Here is a 15000-nt window from a genome sequence, read left to right on the forward strand (position 1 = left end):
TGCGAATTTCAAATCATAAACGGAAATGAGGTTAATTCTATGAAGATAATTCACTCAATTTGATTCGAAAGATTTCGCTGGCAAACTCGTTTCGAAACGGAGGGACCCAGTCATTATGTGCTTGTTAGTATTAGGATGCGTTCGACTGACCCTATTCCGGAATAAAAATACGCAGAGTGATGATTCAAAACGGTATGTTTGGCGTTTTGAAGAAACAAGGATAATAAAAATATGTTTAAAATAGCATTTTAGCAGATGTTTGATAATTTTCATGCGAATCTTCGTAAAAACGAAGGTTTTCTAAGTAATGTTTAAAAAACTCGCAGCAGTGTTTTATCGGGTTTAAAAACACGAGCTGTAGCCCTTAATGATTGGCTTAAGGTGATTCCCTTGTTTTGCACCGCGCATCTCATACTGCGCATAACATTGCGACTTCGGAGATGATGGCATTTCACGCTGGCCATCTAAAGAGATGCAACAATGTCCGCTTTTGCTGTTCAAGAGCTTCCAAGTGCAATCATGATAATTCTTCTTAGTTAAGGTGCTGTTTTGGAACTCGCCCCAGTCCTTTCCCAGAAAAAGATCACTTTGAAGCTGAAATTGCCCCTTTGCCACCCATTTATCATCGTGTTGCGAAGAAACGAGCACGGTGACCCCCCCCCCCCCCCCTCAATTTTTAATGGTTTCATTTCCTCGTAATAGGCACACACAAAACATATTTTAAGACATATTTTAAGGAGAAAAAAAGTTGGATGGCAGAAGTTATAGTATTTACATATAAATGACGTGAAAGTGCATTTGGAGACCGACACCGAGTGCAAGGTGATGACTGTAAACAATACCAGCCACTATATTTAAACTTTTTTGTTGAACCAGTCACTGATCAAAATTTCCCACCTCATCCTGTCGTTCTCTTGATCTTCGATGTGCCTTTTCCCTCACACCTGAATCATCATTTTCATCAAACAAGTGAATACATGTAGCTGTTCCATCAGCCATAATAATCCTGTCACACTCAAGGCGTCCTCCCTCAGCGGGTCGCGGTAGCTGAACGACAGTTCCTTCTCCCATGCTGTTGCCATTATCAGATCCTCTGCTACTGTTACTACCTTTTGCTGACAGTTTCTGATGAGGTTTCGTATCATCTGTATGCACTGGGCGATCTCTAGAACCCACAGGAACCTGAGTGCTGTGACAAAATTTAATGCAATGTAATACAATCTTAGCATTAAAATCTCTGCACTGCTACAGCAAAACTACCTAAAAGTATTAAAGGATGATTTTAAAAAGTTTTTAAAAGTGCAAAGTAAGCAGTGACAAAATAAGACCTACCATCTTGGACAAAACTCGTTGGGAAAATGTGGCGCTCTGATTTGTCTGTGATTAAGATTAAATTCTTCCTAATTTAATTTCCCCCCTCCCCCCATTCCAATGTTGGTTATTAAAACGGCCAAAGGCTTGCACAGTATTTTGCATCATTACAACATTGGTCTTGGAGGGGGGGGGGGGGGGGTGGAGGAGAGGGGTAAGGACGGATATACTTTGTGAGTGCATGTCAAATGATGCCAAAGCTAGAATTTTTCCTAAGGGTTTTGTCTAAGATTGAAGGTGTTGGGGTGGGAGAGGGAAGGTGGAGGTCACCATGGAAACTACTGTACTCTGAGCATCGCTGTGCCAGTGCCTTGCCAATGTCTTGCCAATGTCTTGCCAATGTCTTGCCAATGTCTTGCCCCTACCGCAGAGACCCTCTCCTGTATCCCAGTTTGAATTTACAGTACAGAACCATGCAAAAGAAAGGTGACAGTCTCGACTCGATCCTCACGAGAATTGAGAATCAAGAATCAATTCGAGAATCGACACTTGATTCTCGCAAAATCACAGACCTTTCAGTTATTTATAATCAATTCAGCTTTCCCGAAAGTATTACTGCTCGATTAAATCACAACAGGAACTGTTTGATTCTTGACTGCCGTTCCTCGATCCTCGCGAGACTCGAGACTCGAAAGAGATTGCACAGTACTGTAATTTCACCGTAGACACTGATCAGGAATTATTTTGTTCCTGCTCAGAATGACATCTTTTCATAAACTAGACAGGGTAACAATGACCCCAGCAAACACGTATAACTAAGTACTATTATCTATTACCCAGATAACAACATTTGGAAGTATTATTACAAGGTTGTTTGGCTTGATTCTTGATTAGAAGAGTTTGACTAACCTGTCTTAATTTCAGCCACTTCACAATGATTCACACGATTTTTTCCATTTTCTTTTAGCTTTGAAAGATCTTCACTCAGCATTTTGCCCTCTGCTCATTCCTTTTGTTGTCGTCCTATACCCTCCAATTTTAACGATTCCTTTTCTTGCAGATGCCTTGCGATTTCCTTCAACAGCAAAAAAATGATGTCTCAGATCTATTTTTGTCAAACAGCTACTTCCGCCGGCTCTTAAAGTTAAGAGCAAGTGTTTGAAATTCTTTAAATTTCATTCTTTTGTCTGAGGCCGCGCAACATGAAATTTCAAGCATCCCAAACAATTATTACACCCACAATAGTCACAAAGAAGCAATACTAGTGCAATAATGGTGCAGCTAGAGATGATGCTTAATTAACCTTTTGTAGATAAATACATTGAGAAAACATTAAGTGATGGAGAAAATTTGACTTCTGCTGGCATTCACATCTAACAAAAACAAAAGTTTGTCTTCATAAAAAATCATACTGTAAAATCCCAGTTACTATATTAAATTTTAGGTTTGACTCAAGTTCCTGTCATTCTGCTTGACTGACTGTCAGTCACATTACGGAGCTTACATGTAAGCACACAATGACATTGCAGAGCCACAGATGGCAACGGGATGTTAGCTGTTTTCCTTTTTAATTTGTCTTGGCACTACTACATTCACACTGCTAAGTATCTTTTCACAATTAGAGACGATTGGTTAAAAAATCTGAGAGAGACCACAGTTGTCTGTCCTTGCGTGAAAAATGATCACTTCTGGTATCCGTCCATGCCTCAAAACATCGCGTGCTTAAGCTCCCAATTGACAATTGAATATAAACAATCATTAACTTTACTAGATCTATGACGATTCAAATTACACTAAACAAAGTTTCAATTCAACAAAAAAACAAAACAAAATGTTTTTTTGTCATTGTGAACATTTCTTTATACCAAAAAGTCTTGAATTTACCCATTCACGCCTAAAGCGCAACAAATTGGAGAGTAAAATCGTCTGGTGTTAGCCAGGGTAAAACTTAGTCTTACTCTCAGGTAGGGAAGAGTTACAGCTTGGTTTAGATTACCTTTGTTGAGTTCCATCTCACACGAGGTGCCAGTGTCACACTTGTAAAAGAGCACGCTCCATGAGAGTTCCCTTCCCTACCTGTGAGATTAAATTTGACCGATTGTTACTTGTACGTGTAAGTCATAATTTGAAAAATGAACTCTGAAGTTTGATTTTCAGTTGTCCTTTTTCTATTGCAATGCAACTACCTTAATCCTTCTTTGGGTGCATTACATCATTAAACAATACTATTGTTACACGAAGTTGCATCTCTGCGATTCTTTGTGAATGGTTCATGGGTTCCTCAGTGTCCAAACTAATTTTACGACCAAGGGGTTGCAAGACAGCGTCTATCAGAAAACTTCTAATTTAATTTAATAATAATTATTAAAAGATTCTGGGTGTTGGCAACATTTCTGACAGTGTAAAAAGCAGTTTTACTTGACTACATCATAGTTTAACCCATTGACTGCTGGAAGTGAGACTGACCAGATTTTAATCTGTACAATAGAATACAATACATACTTAATTGACCGCTCCCCATTGGGGATTTTCAGGGCCAATGAAACACAATGAAACAACGGAACAGAACAAGAACAACTATTAAGAATCCCAACTGGCCGGAGGCAAACCAGTTGGCTATTTACAAGTGCAGCTGCTCAATACATGTATCTAGTCTAAGAATGATAATTATCTACTCAATTATATGTGCTCATTGAATTTTAAACTTCTGGGCCGAGCTTATCAAAAAATTTTTAATGTGGACCCAAGGTGATGAAATAAAGAAAGATCAGTTTAATCTAAGAAAGCTGATCAGAAGAAATTGTAAATTCCCAACAGTAAGTCATCTAACACCTTCACAAATAATTTTACAGGTTTATTCAGACAATTCAACTTTAAATCAAACATACGTAACCACGTAACCTTAAATTTAACTGCTTATCAGAACTTCTTTAATTAATTTAGACACTATAATATTACTTTTTGTGTAATTATCATAAGAAATTTATGAAAAATGCTTTTCTTTGCTCAACTACACAGACATCAGAAGAAAACAAAAAGAAATAAACAGGAATGGAATTTTGTTGTTTCTGGATGTGCATGCATTCACAATTAATTACAAGAAGAAATCATGAAAAGCTCTAGAAAAAAAATGTAAGAAAAGATTCACTTTTACTACCGTAGCTGCAGTACCTTGCATATGGGAAACAAAAACAATATTATTGCAAAAGCCAGATTAAGTTGACCTGAGGCAAACAGAAACAAAGGTTTTTTATCTCACCTCAGATAAAAACCATGGCCACCATGAAGTTTAAAGAAGTTTGTTATTTTTGGCCTAAAGAATGCTGCCTTGTGTCAGCCACATGACCTTTTACCTAGAGTACATACATGTATGTACATGTATGGATGTACAAGGTCTAAAATACTTTCAATAAACCTTTTTTATACCAAGTACATTAAACTGAGAACCATTGAAAGCTGTAGGGTCTACTTGACGCCTGGTTACAAGTTACAAGCTTCGAAGATTATATACTGTACCTTTAAAGTGATTTTCTTTTTTTTTAATTTGGGTTTACAAAGGTATTTTCGTCAACATAGCCAAATTTAAAAAAAATTGTAAAGAACTCTGAAAACAGAAAGCAAAACCTGGGATGAGAAGAGAGATCAAAGTTTTTTTTCAGAATTGTGATTTTTGCAGGTCCCACACCCATGTCTACACATAAGTTCAAGGTGTTGGCTACTACAGCTGCACTCAGATTAAAAAGAGTAATTCACAACCTTGTTAATATATATGTTCAGGTCATTTTGTTTCTTAGGTTAATTTGCAACCAAACTAGGTCATTTTGTTTCAACCTAGGGCAACTTGTTTCAACCTAGACTGTCCATTTGGGGCAGGTATAAAACACAGGTCTCAGGTCATTGTTTTACCAATAGATAGCATCTTAAACATGCATTAAAGCTAACCTTAATCCTAATTAGGCCTAAAGAAACATGTTTAGGCCTAATGTTTGCACTTGTGAATGGTTAGGGTTGTTTCCGAATTGGTATTGGTAAAACAATGACTTTTGACCTGTGTTTTGTAACTGCCCCAAACTGACAAGACAACTTGATCTAGGTTGAAACAAGTTGACCCATATGGGTTTAAACAAAATGATCTAGTTTGGTTGCAATTTAACCTAAGGAACAAAATGGCCTACAGCATATATATGTACATGTACGCAAACAGCCCACACCCAACATTAAAACATACATGTAGGTGCATGTCTTTAATTCATAAAAATTTTTAACTTCACTAACATATTGATGGGGCAAAGGACCACTTGTCTGTGCCTTCACTTAAATGTACACTACATTTTTTACGATTAGTTCGTGCAGGTAATCAAGGCCATTAAGACATCTTTAAGAAAAGATGTGAAAAACCCAACAATGGTGTTTTACATTGAAGATTACACATTGCAATAAACATGACAGGCATACACATAAAATTAATAAATTACTATTGGAGTATTTTACTGATTGAATGCCAAAATGGCCACCAACAAAATATAATTCTTTTGTCTTTGTGTTAATTAGGCTAACTTCATGTAGCCTCATTGACCCATGTAAAATTGAAAGAATTTGGGCTGCAAAACGAGGCTACTTAAGCTAATTAACACAAAGACAAAATAATAATTTGTTGGCGGCCATTTTTGCAGGAAGAGGAACTGCTGGTCTGTGAGCCTCGCAAGTTTAATACAGCTGATTGCAAGTGAAGTATTTATATTATTGCAGACAGCAAGAGATAAATTATTGAGATCTGCAAAAAATCAAAACCTCAACTAAGTTTATTTGAGACATTAAGATGTGAAGACTGCAGCCAAGAAGATAAAGCTGACAACAGGTATTTCTCTGACTCCCAGCTATTATCTATAATTTATATATGTACATATCCTACTAGTAAAAAATGTACATCAAAGAAAGCATACATGTATTAACTTACATGTTGTGCACTTCAGCGACAGGCAAGATTTGTGCATTTCTTACTTCTTCCAAGTAAGTAATTTTTGCTGCCTTCACATCTTCACGGACAGTTTTTCTTTCACTGCGATTTCTGAGATAATGATTTCCGACTGAAAAGAAGAGACAAGACTTGAGTAGCAACAAAGACAGTTAAGCCTACAGCATTTTATTTTTTGCTATTTACTTTTTCACTGCCATACTTGACAGACTGCTGATGTGACATTGGAATTCCAAGGGAAGCACCCACAAGGGACATGATTTTTAGTGTTATGTCCCTTGTAGGTGCATGTTAATAGGAACTTTCTAACAATAATAATAATCAATAATTTATTTAAGTCTCACGGTTATTTAGCTGAGCATGAGTGCTCTACTAATTGGGAGACTACAAATCAACTGAAATCAGAACAAATCAAATGAAATGTTCAAATCAGACCAGCAACAAGCCACTTATTAGAGCTGCACACAACAATGACAGCGACACAAGAAACACTAAGAATAAAGACAACAACATTTCATGCTAATTTTCACACTAACATTGAAAGGGTGAAATGTTTCAGCAATACCAACATTTCAAGAACTTTGGTCTATGCTACACGGGGAAACAGGAGCACAATAACAGATGTGACAAGGGGACAAAGTTTCCTCTTAATTAAATGGCCTCTGAGGTGACCCTTCCGAACTCAAGCCCGACAGTGACTGGTACCAGCAAAAAAAGCTGATTTACAGTATAATTAAAACATACATCAACTAATAAGGGTGGCAAATGATACCTCCAAAATATTGGCACTCGCAAACTTTTCATCCTATCTTGAAATCTCGACAGCCTTTGCAAAGAGTCTCAAAGTCTTGTTTATATTGCATTTATTTCCGTGCGAATAAATGTTTTGGTCTCGGCCTCGGATTCACAAACATGGATCTCACCATCTCGGCGAGTCTCAGATTTTACCATGTGACACCCCTACTATTATCTATAAAATTTCTTGATGACAACCTAATTGTGCTAAGTAAAAAGAGTCATTACTCTTCAATAGGGAAGTGATGTGGTCCCGGGTTCAAATCCAGTTCTCAACTCGGGTTCTTAATCATGTTTCTTTCAAATTAATAAAAGTGGGGTGCCTGTGAACTGGCTTGATAGCTAAGTGCACTTCCACTATCAACAAAGCATTTACATTTTTGCATTATTTTACAATATGAATACAAAAATTATAAACTATGCTATCCTCCAAGCAACAAAATACACCTGTACCCCTGTAATACTGAAAACTAATGTTACACGTAGTTGTATCATTACAAGACAATCAAATCTTATTTATTACATTCTTCTTCTTGAAGTCGTTGTGCAAGGGCTCCATCTTCCCGCACCATGAAATCTTGACATACTGAAAACAAACCCAACACAGATTTATCAAGTAAAGTGAAGGCTCCCTTCATAAAGAACATGCTACATGTACAAGGCAAATCTCAAAACCATTATAACAATCTCCTCACTCTTCGGGTGACCCCACCTGTAAAAAGCTGCTCAAATGACATCATGTGTAATGAGTATGACAAAACAGGACCAAGCATGCTCAACAATATTGCTGATTGAATTAATAATAATCACACATGAAGCCCATTTTGTATCTGTACATACCACAACTTGTAAAAATGGCTTGAAAAACTATTTACACCTGTCCTGATTCTCAGAAAAGGAGAAAGATCCTGGTATATTGTCTTAAATCTATCAGAATTTATTTGTGGGTGATAAGCAGTTGTTCCTAAGATGATACTTTGTTTCTTTCTTCTTTGGAATAATATTACTGAGCAGGCAGTCATGGTCAACCAAACGTACAGGTCTTCAAAAGCTTCTTATCTGCCTTTTCTAAAAGATCTCGAATGGCAATTCTCTTAATAGATGTATAATTATTTCCTTTTAAAACATCTATCTAAGAAATGTTGTATGACTGTGAGATCTGAGTCAGTTTTGTACACTTTAAAATACGTGTGAAAAGTCAAAGATAACGACTAAATGGCAATTTATTAAATGACAAAATATTTATGAACAAAAGAAACAGTGTTTTTAATTTTTACAAGACTTTCACTTCATTCGAAGGCAATGAAAGAGTTATTAAAATATTCTTCAGTAAGCAATGTGACTTCTTTGGAAAGAATGCAAATAATTCAGTCTGGTATGCTTTATTAAACAGCCGACATGAAAGAGAGACTAACTTTACTATGATACTGCGAAAAATGGCAGGAAATGGCTTGATCGCGAACATAAGCAATTACTAAACACAGGGAAAATGAAGAACACGTATGAATTATACTCAAGAAGACAAGTGTAGGCAAATTTTGAACATTTTGCACTATAGAGTGGTTAAGATTGTAAACATTTCAAGAGGTTTGTTATGCTAGCAGAACTTTTTAGACCAAGTACCCAGTGACTTGATGACCCACAACCTCCGGAGCTCCAGCAGTAGCCGGCTTCTATTGAAAGCCCTCCTTAAGAGAGACAGAAACCTTTTTAAATGACTGCTATTTCAATTCAAAGTGTCATGAAACAAACCAAAACAATTGGTTCATTGATTGTGGAATTTCAACTTATTTTGGCAAGTAAGGTCTGAGAAATCCTGGCCTAACAGAAAATGTAAAATTCCACATGATTCAGCCATAAGTAACCATCGGAGGATAACTAAAAGCAGAACACTAGTTACAATATATATTATAGAAGCAATTTTTTACACATAAATGATATGTGTACATAAAATTGTAACCAACTTGTTTCAGTGCACACTGTACATTACAGGTGGAATCTATGGATTCAATAGTAACTTTAAGTGAGATGAACTGCTGAGCCAAAACAGCATTTTGATGATCAGACAGAATTGAGCACTACCTTTACACGAAATCATCTTCATCAATCAAAGATAGAAAACTGTTTACTCTACAGAGGTGGTACCATACCACAGATTACTTTCCACACACTACCCACTCAATACCCATATCATCAATACCAGAGTTCCTCAATATCACATTACGGTCGCTCAATGAAAGCATTCATTACTTAAAATCACATGTCGATAAGACGTAATATTTCAATAATTTGCCTTTATGCTGAGAACATTAATTTGACAATGTAAAAATGATTAAGTACACATCATTTTGCACTTAGCTTTAATGGCTTGCGTTGTGTGTAATTTCATAGCATGTTTTAGAAAAGAGCTTTTAACCTTTTAATTTAACACAAAGGCTGTCACTTAATAATTTTTTTCTGACTGTCACAAGTGTGCGCAATATTTTAGTTTCAAATGTAATTTTTCGTGGTTTTCTAAACACCACATCCCGATCTTTATAGACAGAAAAAAACACTTGCAACTGGTAACTTCAAAGGCCATTAATTTTCTCACATTATTTAATTGACCTTGGACGAACAATAGCAAATCGATCTGCAAATAATAAATCATTGTTAAAAAATTAAAATTTAGTATTGTTATTTGTAGCTGACTTAATTAAAGATCTTTACCTTGGCCAAAAAATGAAATATTTTCCCAATTTGAATGAGGAAAAGAGTTGTTTACCTTTTCATAGTGTTTTCCATTACCTTTAAAACTAATTAGGCGTTCTCTGCGATAATAGTTAGCTCATCAAATTGTTTTTTAGGATAACTGAGAATTTAATTGAACTTTTTTTCTGAACAACAATTGTTAGCGTTAAATTGTTAGACTATGCTTTTATAACAACTAATAGTAAGCTTATTTTTCTTACAACTTGCAACTTGCTGTCGATGATTTTAGTGCGCCACAACGTATGAAAACTTGACACATTCTAACAAAATTCTTGGAGAGCAGATGCGGAATGATTTCCGTACAGGTCCCTACCTCATTATGCATGCAGAATAAATTAATTATTCATTCGCACTATTGTTTTGTAGAACAACACGTATACCCAAGAGAGCCGAATATATACATGGGTAATTTGTACTTACGGGATGAATAAAAACAGATCTCATTTTTTCTCTCCCTCCCTCTCTCTCTTCTTTCCCTTCATCGCCCACACCGTTACTCGTTTTTGTCCCAGCTCTCCCCTTTCTATCTCTTTGTCTTGTTCTTATTTCCAGATCCCGCTCGGCTTTTTCTGCCATTTTATCCCATGATATGTCACTCACAGCTTGCCTTGAACTCCGACCCACTGTAAACCTCTGGATTACTTGTCCCTGTTCTTTGCCACTGAGCTAACGTGTCAAGTTGCTAATTCACACCTTGAAAATGATATTTATTTTGAATTCTGGCTGACTATTTACGTAACAATGATACGTAATTATATACACGTGCCGCGCCGAGCACCAACAATCAAACTTACACTTGTAGGTTACCGTTGAGAGATCCCTGTTTTACTACTCTTGAAACAACCCATCCCTTTAATAATGCTAATCGTAACCCTAATTACGACTAAAGGCACTGTTTAAGCTTAAGGTTAGTCCATGTGATAGTTTTAGGTTTTCCAGTATTGCTGTGAACTGTGACCTGCTTTTCCTTCATGCCCCGTGCGTGCGGCACACTTATAAGTTCACTGCGTGGAAGAGTATACCACGCTTAAAGTCTGATTGGTGCATCTTTCATGGGACACTTTCATGCACGAGTTCATTGCAATTAAAATCGTTTCATATTTCCCTTCTTTTGAAGCAAACTTGTGTCTTTGTAATAATCAAGATGGCTACCGAAGTAAAAGGGTCACAGCAATGGGAGATTTGATCATTTGGAAATTGTCCCTGCTTTATAGCCTTTCCAGAGTTGTGCATAAAGTGGTGCAAAAAAAACAATTTACTTTCGTCTTCCGTGTCCAAAACCTGTGTGAAAACGCAGTCAGTTGGCAAAGACAAAGTGCCACATCGGGAGATGGATCTGTTTCGCGATGCTCAAGAAAAAACTGCAATGGATAGCCTTCAATCCGCCAGAACACATATTAATTTTCTGACCGTAAACTTTCCTTGAAAAAATATTAGCCCTAGCTACCTGTGGCCGGAAAGTTTACAACTGCCTACAAGACAAGGGCTAACATCATCTCACCGCAGTTAACCATCGCCTAAACTTCGTCAACCCAGACAAACGAGCCCACAGCAGGGCATTGAAAAGACATGATGGGGAGTGAAACGAAGTATGCCTCGTACAGGAACATCCATGGATCTCTACCAAAGCTATTTACTTGGAAGTATCATTGAGCATATTGCCGATCTCTACAAAGAGCGATAAATCGCAAAATCCCTCTAAATGCACCGTTCGTGATCCTAAATACAGGAAAGGAAGAAAATATACACTTTGCAGTGTCTCGGCGAATTTTTAAGCAGACAGGAAGAACAATTTCACAATGAAAAGAGCAGGAAGCCATTAAATTTCTTATGACAGTACTTTTATTTGGTTTGTTTCTTATGTTTGCGAATCTGAACCCTATTACAACGATTGCTTGAAACTCCACTTGTTACGCTTATTCTAAAACTGAAAAATGGGTAAAATTGCAAGAAAAGTGCCGAAATTGCAGGAAAAACTGTTCGATTTTCCGTATTTCAGACAGAAGTTCGACCGACTTTTTTTAAGTCCATATGGACTTAGAAAAAAAACCTCTAAAACGAAAGAACAAAGCGCCACAGTTCCAAAGGACGCCTATTGTTAACAAAGGAGTGTATGCATAATGAGGTAGGGACCACAGGTAACCCAGGCTCACTGTGTGCGTCAGGTAGGTATAAAAATATAGCGAACATATGAGGCGAAGTTTAGGTCTGAAAATTTGCTAGAAAATGGTAATAAAAATCCATAAAACTTACCATGTGGTGAGCTGTTGTTGTCTTTAATACGTACACAAAGTTTCGGGGAAAATGGTCCCCGTTCACCTTCCTTCATAATGTAGTGACAAGGTAGGAGACGGAAGCCAGCGTCGGGACTCCGATCGACCCAAAACAAGCACGATTTTTTCCACGAAAATCAAATCCAGTCGCTAAGTAAACACGCCAGGTTCGTGAAATAGGAATTTCTCTAAACCATGAATCCACTGAAGCATCTCCAGGTAGCAACGCGGAGCCACCAGACTCCGTAAAACTTGTAAGTTAACCTGCTAAAATGGCGGCCAGAAAGCGTGGTACTCACGAAGTGCCCAATTCAAAATGGCGCTGAACTCTGGACGCCTGGTGACGAGTATAATAAGTCTCCCTCGAGGGAGGGGAGTCCCAAATTGCTCAGTGAGTTTTGTTTTTAGCAATTTGGGATCCCCCTCCCTCGTGGGAGACTTATTATACTCGTCACCAGGCGTCCAGAGTTCAGTGCCATTTTGAATTGGGCACTTCGTGAGTACCACGCTTTCTGGACGCCATTTTAGCAGGTTAACTTACAAGTTTTACGGAGTCTGGTGGCTCCGCGTTGCTACCTGGAGATGCTTCAGTGGATTCATGGTTTAGAGAAATTCCTCTTCCACGAACCTGGCGTGTTTATTTAGCGACTGGATTTGATTTTCGTGGAAAAAATCGTGCTTGTTTTGGGTCGATCGGAGTCCCGACGCTGGCTTCCGTCTCCTACCTTGTCACTACATTATGAAGGAAGGTGAACGGGGACCATTTTCCCCGAAACTTCGTGTACGTATTAAAGACAACAACAGCTCACCACATGGTAAGTTTTATGGATTTTTATTACCATTTTCTAGCAAATTTTCAGACCTAAACTTCGCCTCATATGTTCTCTATATTTTAATACCTACGTGACGCACACAGTGAGCCTGGGTTACCTGTGGTAGGGACCTGTGCGGAAATATTGCCGCAGATGCACCAATATCGATTTAAAAAATATAGTTTCACCGATGTAAACGTTTAACCGCAAGATAAGCACAGGGAACGCTTTACATCGCTCGCTCGCATAACGTTTTCCTCAGGAACGAAATCATGAATCGATTCAAGAAGATTGGCTTTTTGTCGTTTCAAGCACCGAATCTCTGGCGTTTTCCTCAGGAACGAAATCATGAATCGATTCAAGAAGATTGGCTTTTTGTCGTTTCAAGCACCGAATCTCTGGCTAAAATGTGACCTACTTAGTTTCTTCAGAAAGGGCTGTGAAAACATGTACACGAATAATAAAACAAAAGTGACGAGCAACCAAGATCGGAGAGGGCGAAGAAAATTTATTTCGCGGAAAGAGTAACAAAATGGCTGCCAAACCTTGACATTCGAGATCTTGCACTGCTAGGTTCTGTCTTAAATGACCTTTACATCACTTTTTATTAACTGGTACCCCTCGGCTTCTTAGATTCACAGAAGTTTTATCGAAAATTCTATGAGGTCGTGTTAGATATTTAAAACTTAAATGACACAAGTTTATGATCGAACGGTAAACAGCTGAACTAGTCGTAGCTCTTCGAAGCTTTAGCGGCGGTATAGCGATTTCGGAAACAAAACAACCACAAGGAACAATAGCTTTTATATTATGCCTCCAAATTGTTAGAAGAAATAGCGGGAGGTCAAGAAACCCGTAAGACCAAAAGTTTTTGCTGACAAATTTGAAGGAGAGCTAAAGAAAAAGGTAAGCGCGCGCGTTCTCCGTTTTAAGCCTAACTACATGCCTCACAAATCTAGTTGCAGACTTACTGCCGGAAAGATTCAGTGGAATTCTCCAATGTCTACACTCTTTCATCAACTTTTCCTAAAAAAATAAGGACTGAGCAAAATTAAGAATCGATGCATGTGCTTGAACAAGCGAGGCTTCGAGATCACCTGAAATCACGCGCACTTGTCATGATTACAAGAACTTGTTTTGTTAATTATTTAACGGTGAATTCCTACCTTGGCGCACAGAAGGCCTCGCAGATTCGTCTATTTCGGCCATGCTTCTACCCGCAGGTTCAATTTGGTGAAAAAATTGGATCAAATTTAGATCATTTCGATCAACAACATCAGAGAGTTTCGGAGCGTTTCCTGTTGTTATCCGGGACCTCAAAAATTGAGAAAATAAACGATTTTGATTGGTTTAAATAACAAAGACCATTCATAAGCAAGTGAAAATGGACGAAATGCAAACATTGCGAAAAAATAGAAACGCTACATTATCTACCTTTGGCTTCTTCCGAATTGCCATAATAAACTTGATAAATGGTATAATTTCTTGGTATTTGTGTAAAGAAGTCGAGCGTCTTACGATGTGATTGATTAATGTTTCAACAAGAAAACTTTTTGCCTGGGTAATGTACCTGTACGTTCAAATATTAAGAAAAAATTAACAGGGTATTCATTCCCCTACCCCTCGAAAACAATATTATTTTCGAAACGTGATACCTCTGTTGGCCTCCGATTCAAGTGGTAAAAATTTAAATATTTACCGCAACGGGCATCAACGGAAGATGTTTACAATGCCCACTTGAAAAAAACAACCGGAAATGAATAGGTGTGACCGGAACTTCTATATTCCATAAATGTTAAAGTTTAGAAGATTGACAAAACACATAATTTGTTCTCAAGATAAAAGATGTCAGCTTGTTACAAGTTACCACGAAATAATCGCATAAAAACAAATTCAAGGATAACCTCATTTCGCTGCGTTTTTCCTAAGAGATACGGCTACACATTGCGCTTGGAGGGAGGGGCCGTGAAGCATAATCCCCTAATCTTCGCACGCTTTCTTCAGTGGGCCAATGAGATGAAGTTTTCTTCTTTAATACTTGAATAAAGCTTAACTGCTGAATACCCTACAATTCATTTGCGGG

General features: G+C 37.7%; 1 protein-coding gene and 1 long non-coding RNA gene across 3 annotated transcripts; both read right to left on the reverse strand.

The window, feature by feature from the left end:
* Positions 1-4519: 4519 nt before the first annotated feature.
* On the reverse strand, positions 4520-14177 carry LOC137997921 (coiled-coil domain-containing protein 50-like). Of its 2 annotated transcripts, none has more exons than XM_068844250.1 (4): positions 14084-14177; positions 7605-7667; positions 6269-6398; positions 4520-4535 (listed from the first exon to the last, which is right to left on the reverse strand). In XM_068844250.1, the coding sequence occupies exons 1-4, from the start codon at positions 14124-14126 to the stop codon at positions 4526-4528; spliced, it is 246 nt and encodes an 81-aa protein (XP_068700351.1). In that variant the 5' UTR covers positions 14127-14177; the 3' UTR covers positions 4520-4525. The 2 variants fall into 2 exon arrangements, with proteins under 2 accessions (XP_068700351.1, XP_068700350.1); XM_068844249.1 differs by lacking the exon at positions 4520-4535 and adding an exon at positions 6010-6085.
* On the reverse strand, positions 10435-12229 carry LOC137997925 (uncharacterized). The gene is made up of 3 exons (XR_011122632.1): positions 12086-12229; positions 11966-11984; positions 10435-10525 (listed from the first exon to the last, which is right to left on the reverse strand). It is a non-coding gene; the product is annotated as an uncharacterized lncRNA (long non-coding RNA).
* Positions 14178-15000: the final 823 nt, after the last annotated feature.

The sequence above is a fragment of the Montipora foliosa genome, chromosome 3 (assembly GCF_036669935.1).
Source record: "Montipora foliosa isolate CH-2021 chromosome 3, ASM3666993v2, whole genome shotgun sequence".
Lineage (NCBI taxonomy): Eukaryota > Metazoa > Cnidaria > Anthozoa > Scleractinia > Acroporidae > Montipora > Montipora foliosa.

Excerpts from the sequence above, each read along its gene's own strand:
- LOC137997921 (XM_068844250.1), bottom strand. The coding sequence starts at position 14,126 with ATGGCCGAAATAGACGAATCTGCGAGGCCTTCTGTGCGCCAAG. Across the intron at positions 7,668-14,083 it reads GAGGCCTTCTGTGCGCCAAG|TATGTCAAGATTTCATGGTG; the intron begins GTAGGAATTCAC and ends GTTTGTTTTCAG. Across the intron at positions 6,399-7,604 it reads ACGACTTCAAGAAGAAGAAT|TCGGAAATCATTATCTCAGA; the intron begins GTAATAAATAAG and ends TCTTCTTTTCAG.